The following is a 27,005-nucleotide window of genomic DNA, read 5'->3' as shown; positions in this document are numbered from 1 at the left end:
CATATTGTGAGGAAGCCACTAGGTTTGTCTGGGCTCTAACGAGACCCTGCTGTAAATCAAGCAGACAACAACAGACGATCAACATTCATTCGCTAGAGATATTCGATCCAACGTGGATCCAGGCGTAACTGTCATCACGGCATAATGAACGAGACACCAAAATATTCTGGACATTCCTCTATCACCATTTTTTTCCCAGCACTTGGGCGGTTGTTTTAAACGCCAGCTCTTTGCCACTTGACCGTCATTCACAAAATTGGATCAGATGACGAGGTGTGAAAATATCACGGAGTAGTTTTAAACAGCTCGACACCAAATGCGTATCCAACAGGTATTATCCATAATTACTGAACAATCACGTTGACAATATCGATTTAGGTTCTAAGTATCTGCTGTAGGTAAGGTAACTCTTTCGGTTAGAGAAGCACTCGATATTGCAACCGCATGCATTCGGGGATTTGTGTGCCCATGAGAACTGTTTTCACCCCGTAGCATAAGGAGACACTTCTTAATGTTACGTAGTTACACTGCATTTCTGAGATCTCAATGAAAAAAAAGCACACCCAATCCAGGATTCTCACAGGGTTCAAGTTCAAATGTCTAATTTAACTGATTAATAAATGCGAGGGCCGGAAAGTAGTGTTTTATGTCACACAATTTTTGACAAATCCTGTCAAGACACTATGAGTAAGGGTTAAACATAAGTTTTAAATCAACATGTGAATTTGATGTTCCCCCCTTATATCTTAATTCAAGGACGTTAACCATTTTTGCTGATTATTATCAATGACTTATCAACAGCTGAAACAAGTTATCCAGCATAGGACATCTTCACTGGTACCCTTGTAAATAGAAAGACACATATCCCCTGCCCACATTGTTGCCTTGTGTCAAAGGTCAAACGACACTATCATCCACACAGGTCAAGCTACTCTGCATGAGGTCATACCTCTGGTCTTGAAAACAAGACCCCGTCAGCAGAGGTTACATTTATAATGACGGCACTGAAATGGTGGAAGGATGGTTTATGTTTCGGGTTAACAGAGTCATTATATATAGCTAAGTGTGATGGATCAATTGAGGCATACAAAGACAATGAGTTATCATTCTTAAAACATGTCAAAATGTAGAGGAAATGTGTCAAAACACAGTGATTTTCCATCCAATACATACCGACAAGCCTGGACGCATATGCTACTGATGCATAAATTAAGCTGATATCAATATGGGAAGAGATTCTCTCTCTCTCATATATATATAACAGTTGGCAATTCAAATTATTACTGTGCTACAGAATGGTAAAGCATTCACTTGTGATGATCTCTGGTGAAAACACATCGCCCCTAAAGTCAGACACTTAATCCCAAAGCGCCTGGGCATGCAGGCAAGACATGATGTTATCATTTCCTCAATGAAACCCATATAGCTAATGTACGTTAGCATCTTCACCTTGCACTGTACAGTATACATGAGTAGGAGGGGGGCTAACATGGCTAATTAGCTCATGCTAAGCTAATGCTAATCAACGATGAAAGAGATTTTTTTTATACATTTTTTTTGTCATTTTATCAGACACTCTTATTCAGAGAAACTTACAGTAGCGAATGCATATATTTGTATACTTTTTTCATACCGGTCCCCTGTGGGAATCAAACCCAGAACCCTGGCATTTAAAGCACCATGCTCTACAAGCTGAGCTTACACGGGACTACCTTGTGTCTTGACGTGCGGGGAATGAAAAACCCATCGCCTCATCATTGCCTTGTCATTCCGCACCACCACACACACACACACACACACACACACACCCCTTCCCAGCCCCACTCAGAGAGAAGAATAAACAATAGAATGACTGATCCGTATTAGCTGTAGCCTTTTGGTGTGGAATGATAAAGCAATAAAGAGACGGTGGGTTTTTCATTCCCAGCACGGCTACAGGCGAGGTAACCAGTCTCCTCCATCATTGGACGCCCCAATTAGAATTAGCATAGATCAAGCTATGTAGCCCCTTTAGCCCTCCTATTCATTTCTACTAGATATTGTAAGGTGAGGATGCTAACATGAATTACCCCCCAAGCAATGATAAGAACTAACCTGGCAGCCATGAAGGACTCAACCCGCCTGATCAACTTCCACCTGCTTCATTCATTAATTCACTCAGCGATCAGCACGAAGAGGAAGAGAGTAGCCGGAGGGGAGAGAGGGGATGGAGAGGGGGCAAACGCCTCCCGTTGCATCCCAGACAGAGGGGCCCGTGTGCGGGGTCTCGGTTAGACAGACGACAGCCTAGCCCTCCGATATCACTTGCAACCAGTGGAGCACACCCTAAATCAACACCGTCATGGCCACCCTCTGTCTGTCTCTCTCTCTCTTTTCCTCTCTCTCTCTGTAGAGTGATTCACAGGCGCATTCTTTGGCTGCTGCAAAGCCTCTTCCCTCTTCTCCTCTTTCTTCCTTTCTCTCTCTCTCTATCCTTCCTTGGCTTCCTGTACGCTCTTCCCGTTCTCCCTGCTTCCGTTACATGCCTTTTCCCTGCCTCCCTATCTCTCGCTCTCTCTCCCCCTCTCTTTCTCTATGATGTGGATGATGCTGAGGCTGGGGAGAGATGTCTGCCGATGCTAGCTGCTTTGCATAATGGCTTCTGTTTGTGCAGCGTGGCTTCCGGGGCCAGCCCCTCAATTATTCACGCTGTTCATGAATGGAGCCGTGCAGGCTGACGTCACTTAACCCTCGCTGTCAGCCCATCCCCCTCCCCAAAAACGAACACACACCCACAACAACCCCTCCCTATTCTCCTCTTATTGCCCTCTCCTCCTATCATCCCCCTTGGTCTGTCTTTCACACACGAATGCAAGAACACACGCACGCATGTGCAAACACAGATCCAAACACACACACACAACCTTTCTCCTCTCCTTTCTCTCACACATAGACATAGTTTTGCAACATTAAAACCATCAGTTTGCCAATGAAGTCTATCACTGTTGTTATGAGACCAAGAAGGACACAATGATCCTTTGTGTTTTGATACAGAAATGCTTATTTGTGGAAAAGATTATATCAGGCCTCCAGGTTACTAGGCTCCGGTTTGCACAAGGACAGTGGAGGAAAAACAAATATTCTGTTCACTAAGTGCCCAGATATGCCTTAATGTTCAGATTTATCCCATGAGGCATGGGGTTAGGAAAGCTCCAACAGGTTGTGTATCCAAGCACAGAGTCAGTATACATTAGAGGTCGCATTGGAAATAGTACTAGTCCGTAATTAGGTATAGATAGAACCAATGATTTGGTATAGAACCGTAATTAATCTGCAGCATCACACAGTTGAGAGGTCATACTGTATTCACTAGATACCAAATGGAAGAAAATGGACCAAAACACTTCCAGTTGCAAAACGTTTTGTTACGGTGTACACTAATAAATGGTTAACAGGGCACTGCTTAGCTTGTAATATCTTGGCACTGGGAAAGAGTGTGGGCCTAACCAATACGAGAACCACTTAAATCAGGTTTCCATTCAAGTGGTGGAAGGAAGAAAGGAAGGACACCTTTTCATGTTCAGAGGGTCACATCAGGATAACTGAAGACTGACTGTGCATTTGGAAATCCACAGAGAGAGAGAGAGGGGGCGGGTGGAGAGAGGGTTAGAGGAAGAGAGAGCGAGAGGGAGGAGAGAAAGAGAGAGAGGTAAAGAGAGAGGGAGAGAGAAATAGTTAGAGAGGGAGAGAGAGATAGTGCTAGAGGCAAAGAGAGAGAGATGAGGATAAGGTTCTAGCCCCATGTGTCAGCCCTGAGGGGAATTGATGGGCATTTTGACATGACTCCCGCGTTTTCCATTCCCTTCATCCCTCCATGCCTCTATCCCCTCACCCCACAATCCTCCCTAGCCCAGAAGAAATTAAAGAAGAGAGGGGGAGCCGGTACAAAGTAGGACAACAAACAAACAAGCCAGATAATCCGACTCTGAAATGATTTATTAACAATAAAAACTGAAATATACATTTACATATGTTTTCAGGCCCTTTACTCAGTACTATGTGGAAGCACCTTTAGCTGCGATTACAGCCTCGAGGCTTCTTGGGTATGACGATACAAACTTGGCACACCTGTATTTGGGGAGTTACTTCCATTCTTCTCTGCAGATCCTCTCGAGCTCTGTTAGGTTGGATGGGAAGCGTCACTGCAAAGCTATTTTCATGTCTCTCCAGAGACGTTCGTTCGGGTTGAAGTCCGGGCTCTGGCTGGGCCCCTCAAGGACATTCAGAGACTTGTCCCAGTTTTGGAACAACAAGCAAGTGTTGGAACAGGGCCTATAGCCTCAGACACACCAAGGATACTGACTGACGAAAGGTACTTAGCACCTCTGCCCAGAGTTTTGGCAGTAAACTTTTTGATGTTCACAAAGCACAGATCAACTGCCAAACAGCCTTGTTAAAACACTCCAGACCACAAGGTGGCAGTATCTTCCTTAAGGTATGTTTGGCTTGTGCCTGTTGTAGACATCTGTTGTAGTGGAGCTGGTCGAGAGTTTCAAGTTCCTTGGTGTCCACATTACCAACAAACTAACATGGTCCAAACACACTAAGAAAGTTGGGAAAAGGGCACGACAACGCCTTCTCCCCCTCAGGAGACTGAAAAGATTTGGCATGGATCCCTAGATCCTCAAAACGTTACACAGCTGCACCGTCGAGAGCATCCTAATCAGTGGCATCACTGCCTGGTATGCCAACTGCTCGGCATCCGACCATAAGGTGCTACAGAGGGTAGTGCGTACGGCCCAGTACATCACTGGGGCCAAGCTTCCTGACATCCAGGACCTATATACTAGGCGGTGTCAGAGGACGACCCAAACAACTGTCAAAGAGTCCAGCCACCCAAGTCATAGACTGTTTACTCTGCTACCGCATGGCACGCGGTACCGGAGGGCCAAATCTTAGTCCAAAAGGTCCTTAACAGCTTCTACCCCAGAGCCATATGATTTTGTTAAACAGTGTTAAACAAATCAAAATATATTTAACAATTAACAGGGGTGCCTTGTTAAAAGTTAATTTGTAGAATTTATTTCCATCTTAATGTGTTTAGGCCAATCACTTGTGCTGTGACAAGGTAGGGGTGGTATACAGAAGATAGCCCAACTTGGTAAAAGTTCAAGTTCATATTATGGCAAGAACAGCTCAAATAAGCAAAGAGAAATGACAGTTCATCATTACTTTAAGACATGAAGGTCAGTTTCTTAAAGTGCAGTCGCAAAAAACAATCAAGCGCTATGATGAAACTGGCTCTCATGAGGACCGACCACAGGAAAGTAAGACCCAGAGTTACCTCTGCTGCAGAGGATAAGTTCATTAGAGTTACCAGCCTCAGAAATTGCAGCCAAAATAAATGTTTCACAGAGTTCAAGTAACAGACACATCTCAACATCACCTGTTCAGAGGAAACTGTGGGAATCAGGCCTTCATGTTTTAATTACTACAAAGAAATCACAACTAAAGGACACCAATAAGAAGAAGAGACTTGCTTGGGCCAGGAAACATGAGCAATGGACATTAGAAATCAGATTATTTTCCAACCGCCATGTCTTTGTGAGACGCAGAGTAAGTAAACGGATGATCTCCGCATGTGTGGTTCCCACTGTGAAGCATGGAGGAGGAGGTGTGATGTGTGGGTTGCTTTGCTGGTGACACTGTCTGTGATTTATTTAGAATTCAATGCACACTTAACCAGCATGGCTATCACAGCATTCTGCAGCGATAAGCCACCCCATCTGGTTTGCGCTTAGTGGGACTATCATTTGTTTTTCAACAGGACAATGACCCCAACACCCCTCCAGGCTGTGTAAGGGCTATTTTACCAAGAAGGAGAGTGACGGAGTGCTGCATCAGATTACCTGGCCTCCACAATCACCCGACCTAACCCAATTGATATGGTTTGGGATGACCGCAGAGTGAAGGAAAAGCAACCAACAAGTACTCAGCATTTGTGGGAATGCCGTCAAGACTGTTGAAAAGCATTACAGGTGAAGCTGGTTTGAAAGAAGAAAATGTGTATAGACAATTGATTCAATCTTTTTAATTTTTAACATAAAACAACCAATGCATTAAAGACAAATACAAAATACAAATACACAGGAAGATGTTTCCCTGTTCAATTATATGATATTTGATGTCCATGATATTCTTTTATGTGCCCTCAAGAAAACACAAGAATCATTCCCATATATCTTGTGGGAGTGTGTATTATTTTTCTCCAGCCTCTTTTCCAACATGATTTCATCCAATGTTGTTGTTTTTGTCAACATATTCATCCACTCCATGAACACTGGCTCACTAAAGCTTTTCCAATGTTGTTGTTTTTGTCAACATATTCATCCACTCCATGAACACTGGCTCACTAAAGCTTTTCCAATGTTTCAGGACCAGCCTTGACACTGACACAATACCTAAACATAATATTTGTAATTTTGACAAGTGAATCCCTCTTATTTCAGACTTGTCACTCCACGGACAGTCTTGGTGACCTTGGTAAATGGAATCCAAGGCTGTCTCCCATAGTGCACAACTGAGCATTCCCACACATTCCCACAGTCAACACACATCGGTCCTGTGACAAACCCATCCTCTGTAACCTTAGGGGAGTGAAATACAATCGATGAGGAACTTTTCCCTTGGCTTCTCTGACATTTTGCCCAATATTTGAAATAATATACAACCATGTCTTTTTTATCTCCTTTCACATTGTAAATCCCCTTGCCAGACAATTCTCAAGTTTTCACAGGTGTCATTATTAACCTTTTTGTAACATAAAGAAGCTGATTGTACAGAGCTTGGTAGTGAAAATATACCTTCTACAACATTGTTGCCTTTTGACATAACGGCACCACCTAGTGTTGACACACAGCTTTCAATTTGCATATATCGCCATACATCGTGATCACAAAGTTGATACTTATTCCCAATTTATTCAAGTGACACACATACCTAATTATTGTGCAGGTCTTCCAGAGTATGAACCCCTTCTCTTACCCATTGTCCCCACATGATTGACTGTTTCCTAATAGAAATAGCAGGATTATAACATACAGAAGCATATATTTGTCTATGTGGAGACTCTGGTCCTTGTATGTACTGACAACCATACTGCCATATAATGGCCTGGAATTGGATTGATGCCCTGAATATCTGTATTATTGACTCTTTTTTGGGATAGCATGTGTAACGGCCCAAAAGGAGCCGTCAAACCACTTTCCAATATAACCCATCTCTCCTCAACCTCCTCTCTCCAGTGCCTAGCCATTCTGGATAGCTCGAAAGCCACATTTGTACACTATCACCTCTGGGAGTCCTAAACCTCCTCTCTCTTTTGGGGCATGCCTTTTCTGCATACTGCCTTTTCTGCATACTGCCTTTTCTGCATACTGCCTTTTCTGCATACTGCCTTTTCTGCATACTGAAGAGTGGTCTTTTCCCTCCCATATAAAGCCTTTAATAATGCCGTCATACTGCTTAAAATGTATGATGGAATGCATATTGGTAGCCTCATGGAAATATAATTAAACTTAGGAACAACTATTATTTTAATAGAATACATTTTTCCCCCCATAAACTAAGATTTAATAACTTCCACTGTGTTTTGTTTGACTTTTTTTGGAGTACTGGAAGCACATTGATATCCACTATCTTATCTAACTCTGGTGTCAATAGAATCCCCAGATACTTCATACCTGACTACATCCACTTGAAATGAAAAGGGGTAACCGTGGCTGATGGGCATATTGTAGACACTGGCCTAGGTTAAGTTTTATGCCATTTAACCTCATATCCGGAAATAACAGAAAATATCTCCACAGTTTTGGCAGCACATGTTTAAAAAAAAGAAATCGGCAACAGAATGTCATCAGCATAAGAACAATTGATGTTCCTCTCCCCCATTATATACTCCCTGAATCTCTGGGTTAACCTTTATAGAGATAGCCAAAGGTTACATCAGTATCAGAGGCATTAGAGAAGAAAGAGGGTCTCCCTGTTTTGATTGAAAGATCATTGCATTAGACTCTACAGCTTCCCTCGGACCTGAATACAGGACTTGTGCTGACCCAAATAATTTCGACTGGTCAATTGTTTGGTCGATAGGCTGTTGGTCGACTGAGATGTTTTTTTTGGCACATGAGACATCTGTCTTCAAGACTAATCCATTGCGGAGACCGCGGGATGGTACAGTCTAAGAAGAAGGGGAGTGTGGCTGCACTATGCACATCTCTCTCCAGAATGCACACTCTCCTGACAGTTAGTGCACTTTCATTGCTTCATAACTGCATTGTGTGAAATGCTTGCGTTTTATTATTAGTGTCTGTCAATTCCCCATGACATATATAACCAGTAGTACATTTACCATATCATTTGGAATCTACAATGTTTGTTTGGTTACGGTAATGTCTGTTAACGCATTCAACATATTACTATTCCAGTCTTTTATCGTTCTCACTGTCGGAGTGGACACGTTGCTTGCAGAGCGCACAACCTATGCTACACTTGTGAGAAACTCAATTGGTTCATTTCATTCCATTTAAGAGTTTGTAAATTTAGTCATTGACTTTTGTTTAGAGCTCTCCTGTTCATGTTCATGTTGAGTACAGACGCACACCTGATTACGGATAGAAGTAGCCCTATAGGCTACCTGGCCTGCGCGCAAATGTAGGCATACTGCATACTGCCCATTTGGGGGATCTTTTTATTCATTTATCCTTTATTTTACCAGGTAAGTTGACTGAGAACACGTTCTCATTTGCAGCAACGACCTGGGGAATAGTTACAGGGGAGAGGAGGGGGATGAATGAGCCAATTGTAAACTGGGGATTATTAGGTGACCGTGATGGTTTGAGGGCCAGATTGGGAATTTCGCCAGGACACCGGGGTAACACCCCTACTCTTACGATAAGTGCCAAGGGATCTTTAATGACCTCAGGGAGTCAGGACACCCGTTTAACGTCCCATCCAAAAGACGGCACCCTACACAGGGCAGCATCCCCAATCACTGCCCTGGGGCATTGGGACATTTTTTTAGACCAGAGGAAAGAGTGCCTCCTACTGGCCCTCCAACACCACCTCCAGCAGCATCTGGTCTCCCATCCAGGAACTGACCAGGACCAACCCTGCTTAGCTTCAGAAGCAAGCCAGCAGCGTTATGCAGGGTGGTATGCTGCTGGTGATTGTATTTCTGATTGGGTTAATGCACCACCACTAATGTGCTGTGGAACTTCTCAAAGTAATATTTTCTTCACCTCAAACAGCAAGCAAATTAACTCTGTTTTTACATCCATTAAGAATGACAATAACTCCTACATGAATTTGAAAAATCTTTCCAGCTCTCTCCCTTTTGATAACCACTCAGAGGGAAATGGAAAAATGCCATCCTCTGATCCAGTGTAAACGTCATAAAATAGATTGACCTGATTACTTCTTATTCCTTGCGCAAATAGTCTCCAGCTATCTCTGTCTGTCCTGAGCTGACTGGTGCAGGAAACTGAGGGCCCAGAATATTTTATACAATGTTGCAAGGAGCTTCAGGCCGAACCCAAGTTAATAGTTGATATAATGTTTTAAGGGTCGTTGCAGACAGGCCATGTGTAGCCAATGTGATTTAAAGGATATTTATTTTTATGAGGATATTTTCTACCTGCAGGCTGCAATGTTTTTATTTGTTAGCTTTATATGCTATTTTTACATAGTTGGCAATAGAAGTTACTATAATTTTCACTTAGATTTGGATAGAATGCTGATTTACCACATGACAATGATTTTGAGATGCGAAAACGTTAATATAAATTAAATGAAACTAAATTAAATTAAAATGTGCATATGAAAACCATAACTGGCCCGCAGATCGGTAGAAATGGTACAATAAATTGGCATTCCACATGAGAAAGTTTGCAGACTCCTCGTGTAGCCTATTACCAGCAACTTCAGGAGAGTAATGGCAGAATCTGCGAAAGCCAGCAGAAGCGGGAGGATGGTTGGAACAGGTAAAGTTTTTTTTCCCTTCTGGTAATCTTGACCTCTGGCGCCCTCTTGAGGCATTTGTGTCTTATTTCAGTTAAAGCATCAGACAAGCACAATGCATTCAGTGGCAAGAAAAATTGTGTGAACCCTTTGGAATCAAATCTGATCTGATCTTCATCTAAGTCACAACCATAGACAAGCATAGTGTGCTTAAGCAAATAACACACACATGTTTGTATTATTCTTGTCTGTATTGAATACATTATTTAAACAGTCACAGTGTAGGTTGGAAAAAGTATGTGAACCCCTAGGCTAATAACTTCTCCAAAAGCTAATTGGAGTCAGGAGTCAGCTAACCTGTAGTCCAATCAATGAGATGAGATTGGAGATGTTGGTTAGAGCTGCCTTGCCCTATAAAAAACACACATTTTGAGTTTGCTATTCACAAGAAGCATTGCCTGGTGTGAACCATACCTCGAACAAAAGAGTTCTCAGAAGACCTAAGATTAAGAATTGTTGACTTGCATAAAGCTGGAAAGTATCTCTAAAGTCCTTGATGTTCATCAGTCCATGGTAAGACAAATTGTCTATAAATGGAGAAAGTTCAGCACTGGTGCTACTCTCCCTAGGAGTGGCCGTCCTGCAAAGATGACTGCAAGAGCACAGCGCAGAATGCTCAATGAGGTTAATAAGAATCCTAGGGTGTCAGCTAAAAACTTACAGAAATCTCTGGAACATGCAAACATCTCCTTTTATGAGTCTACAATACATAAAGCACTAAACAAGGATGGTGTTCATGGGAGGACACCACAGAAGATGCCACTGCTGTCCAAAAAAACATTGCTGCACGTCTGAAGTTTACAAAAGTGCACCTGGATGTTCCACAGCGCTACTGGCAAAATATTCTCTGGACAGATGAAACTACAGCTGAGTTGTTTGGAAGGAACACACAACACTATGTGTGGAGAAAAAAAGGCACAGCACACCAACACCAAAACCTCATCCCAACTGTAAAGTATGGTGGAGGGAGTATCATGGTTTGGGGCTGCTATGCTGCCTCAGGGCCTGGACAGCTTGCTATCGTCGACAGAAAAATGTATTCCCAAGTTTATCAAGACATTTTGCAGGAGAATGTTAGGCTATCTGTCTGCCAATTGTAGCTCAACAGAAGTTGGGTGATGCAACAGAACAACGGCCCAAAACACAGAAGTAAATCAACAACAGAATGGCTTCAACAGAAGAAAATACGCCTTCTTGAGTGGCCCAGTCAGAGTCCTGCCCTCAACCCAAATGAGATGCTGTGGAATGACCTTAAGAGAGCAGTTCACACCAGACATCCAAAGAATACTGCTGAACTGAAACAGTTTTGAAAAGAGCAATGGTACAAAATTCCTCCTGACCGTTGTGCAGGTCTGATCCGCAACTACAGAAAATGTTTGGTTGAGGTTATTTCTGCCAAAGGAGGGTCAATCAGTTATGAAATTCAAGGGTTCACATACTCTTTCTACCCTGCACTGAGAATGTTTACAAGGTGTGTTATTAGTTTTAGCAGACCGTGTTTGTCTATTGTTATGACCTAGATGAAGATCAGATCAAATTTGATGGCCAATTTATGCAGAAACCCAGGTATTTCCAAAGGGTTCACATACTTTTTCTTGACCACTGTAGATTTGATTAAAACACATAGTGTGTCTATATTAGGAAAAATACACGCTTTAACATTTCGACCAATCGACTGGTAGAAAGAACAGACGACTTTTGGTCGACCAAGATTTTTGACTATTTTCTTCAGTTGGCTCACAGTTTCCCTACTTCCTCACCTCCTTCACAAATGTTGATTCTCATCCTAAAAAAGGACATATTCAGCCTTAGCATTGTACATCACACCTAGCTGAAATTTCAATTCACACATGTTTCAACAAAGGCGTAGAATAGTTTAAAAAAAATAAGTTATTTCTCTGATAAATGTATCTAATGTTCTAGTGTATCAGCTTTACCTATACTTTATTTTAGAAGAAAAACTGAACATCTTCCCCCTTAAAAAGGCCTTTGAAGTTACCCATACCATACCCAACGTTTTCAGTAGAGCCCATACTCCAAGTGATCTCTCAAACTCATCATCCGGTAATAATAATGTGTTTAATCGCCGCCTACTTTTTCTGACCGTTTCCCACTGTCATTCAATTTCAAACTATGGCATGGTCAGTTAGAGAAATGGCTCCTATCTTACAGCTCATCACATTTTCTGTAATTCTGCTAGAAATAAGGAAAAATGTATTCTAGAATGAGATCCATGGCTGTGAGAAAGAAAAGAAAGTGTACTCCTTTTGGGTTCAGCAGACGTCATATATCCACCAAGACCGAGTATTTTATCAACATGTGAACAGCCAGCTGGTCCCTAGGGGTTATTTTAGCAAAAGTTGTCCTTTCTAAACATCCATCCAGCACTTGACTAAAATTCTCCCCCAATGATTACATTTCCTTCTGTCATTTTACCAATAATGTTATTTATTCTATGGAAAAACAATGGCTCTTCAATGTTGGGTCCATATACAGTGCCGTGAAAAAGTATTTTCCCCCTTTCTGATTTACTCTATTTTTCGCATATTTTTGGTACCGAATGTTATCACATCTTCAACCAAACCCTAATATTAGATGAAGGGAACCTGAGTGAACAAATAAACAAAAAAAGTCATACTTTATTTATTTAATTAACAAAGTTATGGAACACCCAATTCCTCTGTGTGAAAAAGTAATGGCCGCCTTACACTCAATAATTGGTTGTGCCACATTTAGCGGCTGTGACCGCAACCAAATGCTTCCTGTAATTGTTGATCAGTCTCTTACACCACTGTGTAGGTATTGTCTTGCTGTATGACCCAGCTGCGCTTCAGCTTCAGCTTACAGACGGACGGCCTGACATTCTCCTGTAGAACTCCCTGATACAGAGCATAATTCCTGTTTCCTTCTATTGAGGCAAGTCGTCTAGGTCGTGAGGCAGCAAAGCATCCCCAAACCATCAAACTACCACCACCATACTTGACCGTTGGTATAATGTTATTACTGTGGAATTTAGTGTTTGGTTTTCGCCAGACATAATGTGACCCATCTCGTCCAAAAAGTTGACTCAAGTTTGCCAAAAAGCACCTGGAAGTACCTGGATGATCATCGAGACTCTTGGAAGAATGTTATATGGACAGCGCACAATTGGCCCAGCGTCGTCTGGGTTTGGCCGGTGTAGGCTGTCATTGTAAATAATAATTTGTTCTTAACTGACTTGCCTAGTCAAATAAAGGTTAAATAAATTAAAAATAAATATATTTTTTAAAAAAATCATTCATTGACTAAGCTGCGATTTCCTCACCTCGAACCATCTTGTCAAGGAACTCTTATAGTATTCACTAAATTGATGGTTTATTATCAGGAAAATGTTTGACAGATTTGTCATAAAATACACTACCATTCAAAAGTTTGGGGTCACTTAAAAATGTCCTTGTTGTTTTGGGCCTCCCGGGTGGCGCAGTGGTCAAAGGCACTGCATCGCAGTGCTAGCTGTGCCACCAGAGATTCTGGGCTCGATTCCAGGCTCTGTCGCAGCCGGCCGCGACCGGGAGGCCCATGGGGCGGCGCACAATTGGCCCAGTGTCGTCCTGGTTAGGGAGGGTTTGGCCGGCAAGGATATCCTTGTCTCATCGCGCACTAGCGACTCCTGCCCGGCCCGTGGCGCACCAGGTGTACGGTGTTTCCGCCGACGCATTGGTGCGGCTGGCTTCTGGGTTGGATCGGCATTGTGTCAAGAAGCTATGCGGCTTGGTTGGATTGTGTTTCGGGAGGATGCATCTCTCTCTCTCTCTCTCGGGAGTTGCAGCGATGACACAAGACTGTAACTACTACCAATTGGATACTATGAAATTGGGGAAAAAAAAATACAAAAAAAATAAAAAAATCCTTGTTTTTGAAATACATTTTTTGTCCCTTAAAATAACATGAAATTCATCAGAAATACAGTGTAGACATTGTTAATGACTATCGTAGCTGGAAACGGCTGATTCTTTATGGAATATTTATATATATCTATGCATACAAAAATAGACTGACGAGTTTCAGAAGAAAGTCTTTGTTTCTGGCCATTTTGAGCCTGTAATCGAACCCACAAATGCTGATACTCCAGATACTCAACTAGTCTAAAGAAGGCCAGTTTTATTGATTCTTTAATCAGAACAACAGTTTTCAGCTGTGCTAACATAATTGCAAAAGGGTTTTCTAATGATCAATTAGCCTTTTAAAATGATAAACTTGGGTTGGCTAACACAACGTGCCATTGGAACACAGGAGTGATGGTTGCTGATAATGGGCCTCTGTACGCCTATGTAGATATTCCATTAAAAAAATCAGCCGTTTCCAGCTACAATAGTCATTTTCAACATTAACAATGTCTATACTGTATTTCTGATCAATTTGATGTTATTTTACTGGACGAGAAATTTGCTTTTCATTAAAAAACAAAGACATTTCTAAGTGACCCCAAACTTTTCAACGGTAGTGTGTATATATTTTTTTTATATATAATTATTTAAGATATTTTACATGCGATAAGGCCAAAGAAAGGGCCCGAGATAATACAGACAACTGTGATAATCTGAATTACCCAAAAGGGCTACTAGATGTGATAGATTACATAAAATCCTTGAAAGATACCAAAATTCTGGTAGTTTACTGGTAACCTTAAAACGTTTCCAGTAATATACCCTCCCTTTGCAACCCTACTCCTGTGTGTCATGTTCATTAGGGCACACAATATGAAAACATTTCAAAATGTTTCGTAACAGAAAACAAAAACAATCTATTCTTATTGGACAAGACCACTTTCTTCCAGTTGGTTCCTTATGATCACGACCTTGGTGGGGCTAATGGTGCTGCCTGCTGAGAGAAAGCAAGCAGTTGGATTCTAAGTCTGTGTTCCCTGGGGACCAACGAGATCCCAGGACATTACAAATATCTATATTTTCCAGTTTGTGCTGTCATCGGTGAATATACTTTACATTTCCACCGAACTCCGTTGCTTATCTCAGCTCATTAAATCCACCCTAAACGAGCTAATTGAATTACATGTGTGATCAAGTATCATTTCAAAGGTTCTCTACAATAAATGAGGTATAGACCTCCAGATAATTCGGTTTTCATTTCATCACATTCACAAATCAAGTTCTTTTAACTTTTGTGTCAATCAAAAACACAAGGTCAAACATTATAAAAGCCCATAGAAACACCCCTTCAAATTAGTGGATTTGTCTATTTCAGCCACACCCGTTGCTGACAGGTGTATAAAATCGAGCACACTGTCATGCGATCTCCATAGTCAAACATTGGCAGTAGAATGGACTTGCTGAAGAACTCAGTGACTTTCAATGTGGCACCGTCATAGGATGCCACCTTCCCAACAAGTCAGTCTGTCAAATTTCTGCCCTGCTAGAGCTGACCCGGTCAACTGTAAGTGCTGTTATTGTGAAGTGGAAATGTCTAGGAGCAACAACGGCTCAGCCCTGAAGTGGCAATCAACGTCAGCACAATAACTGTTCGTTGGGAGACCAGGAGAGGAAGCCACTGTAGACTGCTGAGATATGCTCCTGGATGACCAAGCAGATTTCTCATAATAGTATCATAGTGTCATGGAACCTAGTGTTTGTTGAACACAACTCATTTCAGCAGGTCAAGTTCAATAGGCACTAAATGGAAGAAAATGGTCTGAAATAGGAAGGGACTATGGTCCAACAAGAAATAAGTTTTGCTACAGTGTGCCCTAATGAACCCGACCCAAGTGAAGTAGGCCTGTGTTAGTGAATGACATTGTAAAAAACTGTGTACTAGTCTAGGATTAATTGCATCTCTGCATCTGAGGATTGTCTAAGTGGGCCGTCCATCTAACTGAATACTGTCAGCAACAGTGTGTGTGTGTGTGTCCTGAAGCACTCTCTTTCTTTCTCTCGTTAACACGTTTACCTCTGGTCGTGTCTACACTTGACATTTACATGCGACTTCTGCTAACAGAATATGAAGATCACATTGAAAAGACGGGTCTAGATGCACAAAAGTCGCTTTGTGGTCTGATTGTGTTCAGATCTGTCTGACCACTTCAGGAGGTGGCCAGGGATGCACTGTGTGGGGATCTCTCCTCAGTATGGACGCAATCACGCTCCCGAAAGTGCATACAGTGGGCGACGTCATCAGTACTCCTCCCACAAGTCTCCAGAAAATGTGAGTTTTGGGATCGAGAGGCACCTTTTTATTAATGTTGGTGGAAATACACTATATATACAAAAGTATGAGGACTCCCCTTCAAATTAGTGGATTCTACTATTTCAGCCACACCCAATGGTGACAGGTGTATAAAATTGAGCACACTGCCATGCAATCTCCATAGACAAACACTGGCAGTAGAATAGCCTTACTGAAGAGCCCAGTGACTTTCAACGTGGCACCGTCAAGTCAGTTTGTCAAATGTATGCCCTGCTAGAGCTGCCCCAGTCAACTGTAAGTGCTGTTATTGTGAAGTGGAAACGTCTCGGAGCAACAACGGCTCAGCCGTGAAGTGGTAGGCCACACAAGCTCACAGACTGCCAAATGCTGAAGCACATAGCGCTTGCAACACTCACTACCGAGTTCCAAACGGCTTCTGGGAGCAACGTCAGCACAAGAACTGTTCGTCGGGAGCTTCATGAAATGGGTTTCCATGTCCGAGCATCCTCACATAAGCCTAAAATCACCATGCACAATGCCAAGTGTCGGCTAGAATTGTGTAAAGATTGTCGCCATTGGACTCTGGAGCAGTGGAAACACATTCTCTGGAGTGATGAATCATGCTTCACCATCTTGCAGTCCAACAGACGAATCTCGGTTCGGCAGATGCCAGGAAAACGTTACCTGCCCCAATGCTTAGTGCCAACTCTAAAGTTTGGTGGAAGAGGAATGACGGTCTGCGGCTGTTTATCATGGTTCAGGCTAGACCCTTAGTTCCAGTTAAGGGAAATCTTAACGCTACAGCATACAGTGACATGCATACAACAATTCTGTGCTTCCAACTTTGTGGCAACAGTTTGGTGAAGGCCCTTAACTGTTTCAGCATGACATTGCCCACGTGCACAAAGTGAGGTCCATACAGAAATGGTTTGTTGAGATCAGTGTGGAAGAACTTGACTGGCCTGCACAGAGCCCTGACCTCAACCCCATCAAACACCTTTGGGATGAATTGGAACGCTGACTGTGAGCCAGGCCTAATCGCCCAACATCAGTGCCCGACCTCACTAATGCTCGTGGCTGAATGGACGCAAGTGTCACGCCCTGATCTGTTTCACCTGTCTTTGTGATTGTCTCCACCCACCTCCAGGTGTCACCCGTTTTCCCTATTAGTACCTGGGTATTTATTCCGGTGTTCCCTGTTTGTCTGTTGCCAGTTCGTCTCGTCTTGTCAACCAGCATGTTTTTCCGTGCGCCTGCTTTTTCTATTCTCTCTTTTGCTAGTCTTCCCGGTTTTGTCCCTTGCCTGCTTTGACTCTGAACCCGCCTACCTGACCATAATGCCTGCCCTGACCTCGAGCCTGCCTGCCACTCTTACCTCCTGGACTCTGACCTTGTTATGATATTTTGCCTGTCCACGACCATTCTCTTGCCTGCCACTTGGATTATAATAAATACCAGAGACTCGAACCATGTACATCTGGGTCTCGCCCTGTGCCCTCATAGCAAGTCCCTAAAGCAATGTTCCAATATCTAGTGGAAAGCAAAATGGGGGACCAACTCCATATTGATGCCCATGATTTTGGAATGAGGTGTTCGATGAACAGATGTCCACATACATTTGGTCACGTAGTGTTTGTTCTATTAAATTATGTGTTATAGTCTAAAAACGGAAACATGGCACACTACAGTAAGCTATGCTTTATTCACAGTGCATAGCTTCAACTTTGACATTAACAACCTTTCTCTGTTCCTTATAGAAATAGTTTTCTGTGGAGTAACGCAGAATATGAATCCCCAAGGGACTATTCTGCTGATTGCACATAGCGCCATGTAGCCTGAGCCAAAAACAACCAATCAGACTGCAGTGCACAGCACACTGAGACAAATCATAGAATCAGAGAGCACCTTGATGCTGAGTGAGACAAAATTTAGCCAATCGCAGGCCGTATCGGAATATATCATGTAGATGGGAGGTCATTTTTCAAGGCTCTGTACTATAGCTGCCATAATATAATGAACTGTGTGATGACTGGGGGGGCAATAATTTTCTCTGTGGCATTTGGGCTCCTCTGCCATTTTGGAAAACACTTGGCCAGTATTTCTTTGACTTTTCCCTCTGTGGGAGAATCTCTTTAATGAAGCTAGTTCATAGATAGAGTTTCTGCATTCTCATTACAGACAGACAGACAGAGCAGGCAGACAGTGCAGACAGACAGTGCAGATAGTGCAGACACACACACATTGGATGCACACTATGCTCGGGATGCAAAACTACTGGTCATTTATCCGAATAACTGGAATCTATGCTAATTTTGGTAATTTACACTTGAATTAGAGCTGGGCGATATATCGAATCAATTTGATTCATTCTAATCAAGGTTTTGTTATTTTCCTTTTTATGAGCATTTATGTCCGCTTGTTCTGAAGTTATAATTTTAGTCTCTGCTCCTTCGCTCCTCTGTGCTGTGTGCACTTTACCATTTGCACCAGCGATCTGTATATAATGACGAGATACACACGTCTCCACCCTAACAATGTCGGGAAGGCAGGCGACAAGCTTAGATCCAAAATAACCCCATAGAAACGCATTGGGCTTATTTTGGAGAGATCTTACCGAAAGTGAAATCTCTCGCTACGCCTCTTCCTCTATGGTTTACACACACATCAAGCCCCTCCCTCTGCCTCTCACACCAACAAATAGAGGAGAAGTTCACTTTTCTTATGATACCTTTTTATGTCTCAACTACTCAAATTGCGCTAAGAGCAGACACTACCTAAATGAGAGTATCAATGAACATTGATTTTGGAAAACGTATGCTCAGTTTATTGCGCGCAGCATTGAGATACAACGTACCGCTAGCAGCATTTCAGAAAAAGACTAATACTAGCTAGGAAAAGGGAGGTAAAGGCAATAAATAGACCATAATGGCAAAATAATTACAATATAGCAATTAAACACTGGAGTGATGGATGTGCATAAGGTGAGTGTGCAAGTAGAGATACTGGGGTGCAAAGGAGCAAAATAAATAAAATAAATAACAATATGGGGATGAGGTAGTTGGATGGGATATTTACAGAAGACCTATGTACAGGTGTAATGATCTGTGAGCTGCTCTAACAGCTGGTGCTTAAAGCTAGTGAGGGAGATATGAGTCTCCAGCTTCAGTGATTTTTGCAGTTCGTTCCAGTCGTTGGCAGCAGAGAACTGGAAGGAAAGGCGGCTGAAGGAGGAATTGGCTTTGGAGGTGACGAGTTAAATATACCTGCTGGAGCACGTGCCAATGGGTGCTGCTATGGTGACCAGTGAGCTGAGATAAGGTGGGGCTTTACCTAGCAAAGGCTTAGACGAATATGAAGCGAGGGCCAGCCAACGAAAGCATACAGGTCGCAGGGGTGGGTAGTATATGGGGCGGGTAGTATATGGGGCGTTGGTGACAAAACGAATGGCACTTTGACAGACTGCATCCAATTTGAGTACAGTGTTGGAGGCTATTTTGTAAATGACATCGCCGAAGTCAAGGATCGGTAGGATAGTCAGTTTTACGAGGGTATGTTTGGCAGCATGAGTGAAGGATGCTTTGTTGCGAAATAGGAAGCCGATTCAATATTTAATTTTGGATTGGAGATGCTTAATGTGAGTCTGGAAGGAGAGTTTACAGTCTAACCAGACACCTAGTTATTTGTAGTTGTCCACATATTCAAAGAGCGAGTTTTCGCGCTAGCTTGCGACTCTACATCTTATAGGAACGCGCTCACTGACCAAACACACGCACTGTTGTGGATGCAAGGTCCGATCCCACTTCTGACACCAACGTAATAAAACAGGCAGGGAGCAGGTCTCGAACCCTCCACCTTCTAGCCTGAAGCCCAGCGTGCTATCGACTGTGCCCCAAAAGAATGCTCAAGCGGCAGAGTCGATATCTGCGCTTATAAACCTAGGGTCGTTACAGTATGTGGGCTTGAGAGATTTTTGATAAGACCTGTGTTCATTTTCTATAGCCTAATGCCTGGGCTTATTAGTGAATGTGCATTATGCATGGTTCTAGTTAAATTTGTAACAAAAAAGGGCATTTTCATAGACAGACTTGAAAGCCAGATCAGTGATTATTGCAAAAAAAAGCAGGTAAAACTAGTTTGATAAAATAAATTATATTATTAGTGGGTCTTATGGTTGTGGAAGGCTTATATTTAGCCTACGTATAACTTCATAAACCCTGAATAGATTACTGACAGTTTGAAGTGCAGTGTATTTGACCTTTAATTGTACAATGAGAAAACATAAAAACATATATATATTTTTTTAGTGAATATCCCATAAGTTTGAAAAACATCGAGATATGATTTTTAGGCCATATTGCCCAGCCCAAACTTGAGTAACTTTAAAAAATGTATTCATATAAAATATTTTTTTCCCCCCCTAAATCTTTAGATCTGTTTCAAAACTGGCCATGATTTAATAAAAAAAACATCCAATCAAAAAGGACATAGTTTGCAATTAACTCTGCAACTCTTCCAACTATTTACTTTTTTTTCACAACTGCTACCAGTTTGACGCTAAAACATTTACACCAAAGTAATATTGACACAGTAAAATAAATAAAAGCTTGTAAAACATCCTAAACACCAATGTTATTCACTAAGTTTATGGGGTAATGTTAGGGTAAACATTAGGGTAATGTTTTAGAGCTTTGTGATTCGATTTTGTATGTTAAAATGATCATATTTTTATATGTTTTACATGTTATGAAAATTCCATAAAATACTTATAGCATTTGGAATAGCTTCTTAAGTTACTGGTAATATACTACACTGCGCACACACACACACACACACACACACACACACACACACACACACGTAACCGATGTGAAATTGCTAGCTAGTTAGCGGTGTGCGCGTTTCAATCGGTGACGTTACTTGCTCTGAGACCTTGAAGTAGTTGTTGCTGCAGCTTTTGTGGAGCGATGGGTAACGATACTTTGATGGTCGCTGTTGTTGATGTGTGCAGAAGGTCCCTGGTTCAAGCCCAGGCAGGGGTGAGGAGAGGGACGGAAGCTATACTGTTACATTGATGCTGTTGACCCAGATCACTGGTTGGGGGGGGGGGTGAGTGTAACCGATGTGAAACGGTTAGCGGGGTGCGCACTAACAGCGTTTCAATCGGTGACGTCACTCGCTCTGAGACCTTGCTTCGAGGGTGGCTGTTGTCGATGTGTGCAGAGGGTCCCTGGTTCGAGCCCAGGTTAGGTTTAGGTTTAAGTTTAGGTTTTGGGGTTAGGGTTGAGTTAGGGGTTAGGGAAAATAGGATTTTGAATTGGACTGAACTGTGTGTCCCCACAAGGTTAGTTATACAAGACTATGTGTGTATGTGTGACTACTATATGCGTGTGTGAGCAAGCGTAGAGCTCCACGCCTGACCAAGCTGAAAACAAACAGATAATCTACTTTTGGTAAATCTCTAATAGGTCAGTATAACAGATACTTTAAAAAGAAAAGGAAAATCCTTTTCACACTCTAGTAGCTCGGATGCAATCATTTATTCACCTAATCGGTATTATAGATAACCATGTCTGTGTTTTCTCTTTGCTGCTATCCAGAAGGTTGATGAAATGAGTGAGAGACAAAGTGGACAACATGGCTAAGAGTGAAGTAACATTTCAATCAAGGATTAGTATGGCAATGAAAAAATTGGACAGAATACCTACTAGGCAGGTAGCCTCATGGTTAGGGTGTTGGACTAGTAACTGAAAGGTTTCAAGATCAAATCCCTGAGCTGACAAGGTTCTGTTGTTCTACCCCTGAACAAGGCAGTTAATCCACTGTTCCAAGGCTGTCATTGAAAATAAGAATTTGTTCTTAACTGATTTGCCTTGTTAAATAAAGGTAAAAATTCTATATCTAGATAGAAAAGCAATCTAGATACGGAATATGTGCAATTGGTGGTGATATCCTCAGTACTTTAGTATAAACATCAAGGGACAGCCTAGATTTAAGCCTGGACTAAAAAGCAAGCTCTTTGGAGAATCACTCAAAATTCTTAGTCCAGGATTCGGCTTAACATCGGTTTTAAGACCAATAGAATAATCAAGTTGTTACAATGTAGACAAAAAACAGGACTAACAAGATTGTGGAATGTAGGCTTTCTGTCCAATCAATTCTATTAGATAACCACACAGCACAGCCAAATGAACTCTGATTCGTGGACAAACAATACACTATACTAAAGCGGTCATATATAGTAGATGCATAGGCTGTATAGTCTTGTATACTTCTTTCTTATACCATTGCCTTGCTGAATACTTGTTTCTGATTGGCTTGAAGCACTCATAATGCACGGCAATATTCAATGGCTATGAAGTTCATTCTTACATGTACTACAATATGTTTGAGCTGCTTTTGAAAGCAGAAGTCGAATTGAAATAATTATTGGCATTTTTTTATTCCATTTTCATAATAGCAAGCTAGCAGGACTGATGGTTTGGTTAGATAAGCTAGCAAGTTTGATGTTTGGTTACCAAGGCAACTTCTGTAGCTATAGTAAACTTGCTAGCTACTTCCATGGTTGTTGAACACATTTCTAGTGGCAAATGTGTTAAATTATAGCTGTGGTATAAGCGGGATAATCAGCTTGGGGCTCTATGCATTCTCTGGAAAATAAGGTTAGTGGCACTCTGCTAGCGCCTTGTGGCACACCTTCCACGTCATACATTATTTTCCACAGAACGCATAGCCCCTTGATAATTATCCTTTACTTATACAACTATTTTCTGTGCATATTCTTTGCACTTTATAACCCCAAACTCAAATGTCAGGACCATTCACTTGTGCTACATTGCTGAGGCAAAGATTGATTGATTACTTCAATTAATTTGATATAATACAGGAAGGCACAATTTGTAGTCCAATATTTACACATGTATCTGTGTGGGTGTGTGCGTGAGTAAGTGCATGTGTGCTAAGTTGCAGAGAGCAGGTGGTCAGTCCAGTTCAAGTATTCAGCAGTCTGATGGGTTCTATATAGAAACTGTTTCTCAGCCTGTTGGTATCAGACCTCAATGGTGAATAGCTTGTGGCTGCCGTGAGTGAATAGCTTGTGGCTGGCGTGTGGGGTCCTTGATGACACAGTGAGAAAATGAAGGAATATGGCACCACAACAAACCTGCCAAAATTAGGGCCGCCCACCAAAACTCACGGACCAGGAGGGCATTAATCAGAAAGGCAACAGAGACCAAAGATAACCCTGTAGGAGTTGCAAAGCTCCACAGCGGAGATTGGAGTATCGGTCCATAGGACCACTTTAAGCCGTACACCCCACAGAGCTTGGCTTTATGGAAGAGTGACCAGAAAAAAAGCCATTGCCTAAAGAAAAAAATAAGCAACCACGTTTGGTGTTTGCCAAAAGGCATGTGGGAGACTCTCCAAACATATGGAAGAAGGTATTCTGGTCAGATGAGACTAAAATTGAGCTTTTTGGCCATCAAGGAAAATGCTATGTCTGGTGCAAACCCAACACCTCTCATCACCCCGAGAACACCATCACAGTGAAGCATGGTGGTGGCAGCATCATGCCGTGGGGATGTTTTTCATTGGCAGGGACTGGGAAACTGGTCAGAATTGAAAGAATGATGGATGGTGCTAAATACAGGGAAATCCTTGAGGGGAAACCTGTTTCAGTCTTCAAGAGATTTGAGACTGGGACGGAGGTTCACCTTCCAGCAGGACAATGACCCTAAGCATACTGCTAAAGCAACACTCGAGTGGTTTAAGGGGAAACATTTAAATGTCTTGGAATGGCCTCGTCAAAGCACAGACCTCAATCCAATTGAGAATCTGTGGTACGACTTAAAGATTGCTGTACACCAGCGGAACCCATCCAACTTGATGGAGCTGGAGCAGTTTTGCCTTGAAGAATGGGCAGAAATCCCAGTGGCTAGATGTGCCAAACTTATAGAGACATACCCCAAGAGACTTGCAGCTGTAATTGTTGCAAAAGGTGGATCTACAAAGGTTTTTTTTTTTTTGGGGGGGGGGGGGTTGAATAGTTATGTACGCTCAAGTTTTCAGTTTTTTTTGTCTTATTTCTTGCTTGTTTCCCATTAAAAAACATTTTGCATCTTCAAAGTGGTAGACATGTTTTGTAAATCAAATGATACAACCCCGCCCAAAATACATTTTAATTCCAGCTTGTAAGGCAACAAAATAGGAGCGGAGTGAATTGTTTTGCAACCACTGTACATCTCTCCTTGTCCTTCTTCTTCTCTCTACCATGTCTACGCCTCTCTACCTTAATCTCCCTTGTCCAACTCTGTCTCTCTAGACACTTCTGCTTATTTTTCTCCCTCTCTCTCTCTCTTCCTGCTGCCTGGGCTATATAGTGTCTCGCTATATCTTTCTCTCTCACTCTACCACATCTCTCTCCCTCCCTCTCACTCTGTCTCTCTCTCACCCTCTCTTTCTCTCCCTTCATATTTTCCTCCCCCTCTCCCTCACTGCTCCTTGGGGAAGATTGGGAAGGCGTGTCTTTCAGGGCAGCCCTGCGCAGTGGCGGTGACAGGCCCAGGGCCAGCGCTTAATTTGTCAATCGGGAGGTGCAAAAAGTGAGCATGAGAGGGTGGTGACCTAGGGAGTTCTGAGGTACCTTAACGCATGAGAAACAAATATCCCCCTTTATTATAAAGCATTGCATGATATTGTCGCATTGTCGTAGTGGCATAGAGCAGTGTAGTAGAGGCACTTCCAGAAGTTGCACAAATGGGGAACATTTTTAGTAGCCGCGGGTCCGTGAAAAATGTGGCCTTTTATAAAGAAGTTGGCCTTTTATAAACGATTGCAATTCTATGTCATTTTACATTACTGGAGACTTTGGCAGAATCTTTTTTAATACCACACAAATGATCGAAATGACAGGCTACTTTGACACTGACAAACTGAGAATCTGTGCTCAATAAAAACGATCTTGTCTTGAATCCCAACAATAGTCTAGGCCTAGGTGTGTGGAAACACATATTGTAGGCTACATTATGAGGAAGAAACTATAGTCCTAAAAATGCATTCCAGTTTCACTGACTCACCCAATGATGCGCAGCTCACTCGCTGGTGATAGCCGATGCGCTTGTGCCAAAAGCCTCTCTCTTGTTTAACTTTGTAAAACAATATTTGGAAATTCATAATTTTGGTAGCCTAAAGCATATTCTTCTCTGTTCAGCAGGAGCCATTTGCTTTCCAACCTGTGTTTTCCCTTGATTGTATTTGAAATATTGCAAAAGGCCTGTTTTGTCTGCATGCAGTTTTTTCACTGACATATTTGCTGTGCGTTCCGACTATAGACAGACTATTCCTTGTTATTGGGCTACAATCCACAGCTAGGCTATTAAAAAAAAGATTGATAGATCGTCTGTGGCTAAATTATAGGCCTTGTCATGGTAGGCTATTCTGAATGATTTAATTTATTTCTGAACAGAGAGCAGTTATTCTATAACTTTGGCAAATGTATTTCAATTTATCAGGGGTGCTGCCGTTCCTTCAGAACCCGTCGCACGATTCTATAAGGAAATAAATGGTGAAGTGCAACACTGGAGAGATGAAAGTTGCAGGCTCATGTATATCCGAGCAGGGAGGGAGAGAGATCATAGAAAGTGTATCTCATTCTAGTTATGTGAAGGATACTGGCGCACTTCTCACAGCCACAACCATGCGTTTTTATCAAACATAGAGTACAATGTTGTGCAAATTATAAACCTGGGCCAGAGCAACCGGAATCAACTCTTAGAATATTAGGTCCGGGCTGAAAATCTACTTTTTCAAACAATGTTTTTTTGTGGGGGCAGGAAAATTAACGAAAAGGCAACTCGAATGAACATTGATACATTTAGTTAGAATGTATCAATAAGCATTCAAGATTAGATACACCCATTGTATAATTCACAATAACATCACTTACAGTTGACCAGGGCATGCTCAAGCAGGGCAGACATTTGATGAACTGACTTGTTGGAAAGGTAGCATACTATGAAGGTGCCACATTGAAAGTTGGAAATCTTCAGTAAGGCCATTCTACTGCCAATGTTTGTCAATGTTGATTGCATGGCGGTGTGCTCAATTTTACACACCTGTCAGCAATGGGTGTGGCTGAAATAGCCAAATCCACTCATTTGAAGGGGTGTCCACATACTTTTGTATATATATATATATATATATATATATATATATACTGTATATAGATAGACAGAGACAGAGATATAGTATCTTAAATTCGTATATTTTGTATGTTTTTCTGCTATGCGTAAAATGTGGCCGGCTTTGTATTGTAAAATGGCACAATCATTATTTTGATTCAGGTATTTTTGGGGGTTTGGGCTCTATATAGGCCCATTCGTATGAATAAGCTCTAATATGCATATGAGTGTTTCGATTGCATTTTCATTGATGTCAGAGTGGTTAGAGGGACAACAGAGCCCTGAGTACCAGGCCATTAGCAACCTGAAAATCATTCGCGAGTTGGGTACTACTAGCACATGTCCAGAGTGCATAAGAGGAGATTCACGGCCACGTAGAATTTTACTGCGGTCATGACTCATGACTGCCGGTGTGGTGGTAATACGGTCACCGCACCTGCCCTACTCTACCCAGGGAGATAATGTTTTTTTGAAATGACATCATTATTATATTATTTCAACCACTTTTGCCTGTTGGGAAAGATCCCACCTGGGTTATTAGTTTTCATCATGCAAATCATTACTAAACCAAATGCCAAAACACTCACCCTCTTAAGC

At 42.1% G+C, this 27,005-nt stretch overlaps 1 protein-coding gene across 14 annotated transcripts in view; it reads right to left on the bottom strand.

The window, feature by feature from the left end:
- The window catches only part of LOC110537710 (protein Aster-B), a 108,623-nt gene that overhangs the window by 47,360 nt on the left and 34,258 nt on the right, over positions 1 to 27,005 (bottom strand). For 3 of the 14 annotated variants that reach the window (XM_090192636.1, XM_090192637.1, XM_090192638.1), the window contains exon 1: positions 2,095 to 2,649. The exons of the other annotated variants lie outside the window; for them this stretch is intronic. In XM_090192636.1, the coding sequence (XP_090048762.1) occupies positions 2,095 to 2,105 (11 nt within the window). In that variant the 5' untranslated portion in view covers positions 2,106 to 2,649. Of the gene's footprint in view, positions 1 to 2,094; positions 2,650 to 27,005 lie in introns of those variants that run through there. 14 annotated transcript variants of the gene reach the window in all.

This window comes from Oncorhynchus mykiss, chromosome 12 (genome assembly GCF_057628025.1).
Source record: "Oncorhynchus mykiss isolate SJ-2025 chromosome 12, ASM5762802v1, whole genome shotgun sequence".
In the NCBI taxonomy this organism is placed as follows: domain Eukaryota; kingdom Metazoa; phylum Chordata; class Actinopteri; order Salmoniformes; family Salmonidae; genus Oncorhynchus; species Oncorhynchus mykiss.
The sequence above is the reverse complement of the archived record's forward strand: the minus strand, read 5'-3'. Positions and strand labels throughout refer to the sequence as shown.